The sequence below is a fragment of the Chaetura pelagica genome, unplaced genomic scaffold (genome assembly GCF_000747805.2).
Source record: "Chaetura pelagica isolate M959 unplaced genomic scaffold, ChaPel_1.0 scaffold723, whole genome shotgun sequence".
NCBI lineage: Eukaryota > Metazoa > Chordata > Aves > Apodiformes > Apodidae > Chaetura > Chaetura pelagica.
The window spans coordinates 534,712-536,518 of record NW_009952580.1 but is presented as its reverse complement, the minus strand read 5'-3'; the positions used below and the strand labels follow the sequence as shown (position 1 = coordinate 536,518).

Genomic DNA, 1,807 nt, shown 5'->3' with positions numbered 1-1,807 from the left:
CCGGCGAGCTCCTTGGCGATATTGCCTTCCGCCCGCGCCAGCCTGGCCTCCGCCTGGGCAGCCTGCTCTTTGGCGATGGCTTCGTTGGCCTCCCTCCTCTCCCCCGCCAGCTGGCGCCGGAGGTCAGCCTTCTCCTTCTCCAGGGCTGCCACCTTCTCCGCCAGCTTGCGGCACTTGCTGTGTCCCCACCCAGCAGGAGCTCCTCGTCTGGGGAAGGCACCTGCGCGGTCTGCGGGGATAATGCCGCCTGCCAGCACTATGGGGTACGGACGTGCGAGGGCTGCAAGGGCTTCTTCAAGGTGAGAGCTCTGCGTTTTGCTCCCCTCCCCGCTTCCCTCAGCCTCCCCTCCCTCCCGAGCTGCCCTGGTACGCTCCTGGTTCTCACCCGGGGGGCTCAGAGGCGTTGTGGTAGAGCTCAGAGCCCCCCAGCAGGGTGTTATGGACACCCACCCAGAGTTTTCAAAGAAGGCCAAAGCAAGCCCTCCGTAGTCTTGGATGAGAAAGCGCTGTGGCAATGAGCTGGGCAAACCACATCCCCACCCTGCCAGCGTCCCTCAACAGAAGCATGGGTCACTGCTCCTCTGCATTTAAACTGCATTTGTACCGAAACTCACCTGGAATAATACATCCAGTCTGGGTTTTACTCAGTCACTTGTTGCAATTAACCTACATTTTTAAGTAAGGAAAGAAATCCTGAAGTTGTGAAGCCCACTTGGTATTTTAGTTGATGGTAGCAGTGCCATTTGTTGTCCTGGGGTGGCTGGGGTGAGGAGGGCTGTGAGTTTGATGCCAGGAGGAAACAAACTGGTTTCGTGCATGGAACAAACCCAAGCACTTGCAGTTTTATTTGGTTGCTGCTTCTGTCATTACTCTTCTGGTCAGGAGCCCAGTGAGTCCCCACCAGTGGAAAGCTGCTTGCAGAGCAGTGACTAAGCACTGCATAGGGTCCTGTTGCCCGCTCTGCAATGGAGAAAGCAATGGAGAACAGCAACACGAGTAACTTACACATGTCAGTATCTCAGTGGAAATTCTGTCCTTATGTTTTTAAGATCTGATTACCCTCTTTTTGCTCTGAGTTTTGGTTGCTTTGTAATTCCCTTTCAAGAGACTGAGTTCAGATCCAAGTATTATTTGCTGAGTTGGCTTGTTCAAGTGAACAACTTGAAACAGACTTTTAGGGGGATGGTTCTAGGCAGCAGGCTAAAGGTTTGATGCATTTGTGATTGATTTGGGATATTTCTTCCCGCAAGGATAGCAGTCACGGCCCTGTTCTAGTAAAAGATGAGAACAAAAATAGGCCCAAAAATAGTAGGGAGAGAGGCAACTTTTTTTTTTCATTGCACACAGAGCTGCTAGTCTTACTTAATAATAACTCTTTGACAACACTGTGAGATACACATCTCACGTAAAACTCATTTGTTATTTAAATACAATTAGGAAAGGAAACACAAGCAACCTGAAAATAGCAGCTCTTATGGGCCCAGTCCTGCCCCTGTGGAAATCTGTAGCATATCCTTGACTGGGAGCAGTATCTAGAGCTTATTCTGCAACATTAAACAGTTTTCAGTACTAAAGGACAATGAACAATGTTTCCTGTGTCTCTAATATTTAGTACGTTAAAGCTGTTATTTGAAAAGGAACACAAATTATGAATTAACATTTTTCTATTCATTTAATTGCGGCGAAAGATTTAATTTTGAATGTTGAGCTGATAAATTTGTTCCTATTCCGATGTCTTTCCTATTAACATCTTTTTGTGTGTATGTGTATAGAGTTATTTATTGATGTATCTCTGATTTTAAGTAGG

General features: G+C 47.6%; 1 protein-coding gene across 2 annotated transcripts in view; it reads left to right on the top strand.

Moving 5' to 3' along the window:
- Positions 1-1,807, top strand: part of NR4A3 (nuclear receptor subfamily 4, group A, member 3) — a 23,378-nt gene that overhangs the window by 947 nt on the left and 20,624 nt on the right. The window contains exon 2 of one of the 2 annotated variants that reach the window (XM_009993635.1): positions 111-299. In XM_009993635.1, the coding sequence (XP_009991937.1) occupies positions 111-299 (189 nt within the window). The remainder of the gene's footprint in view (positions 1-110; positions 300-1,807) is intronic. The other variant, XM_009993637.1, reaches the window with a different exon arrangement.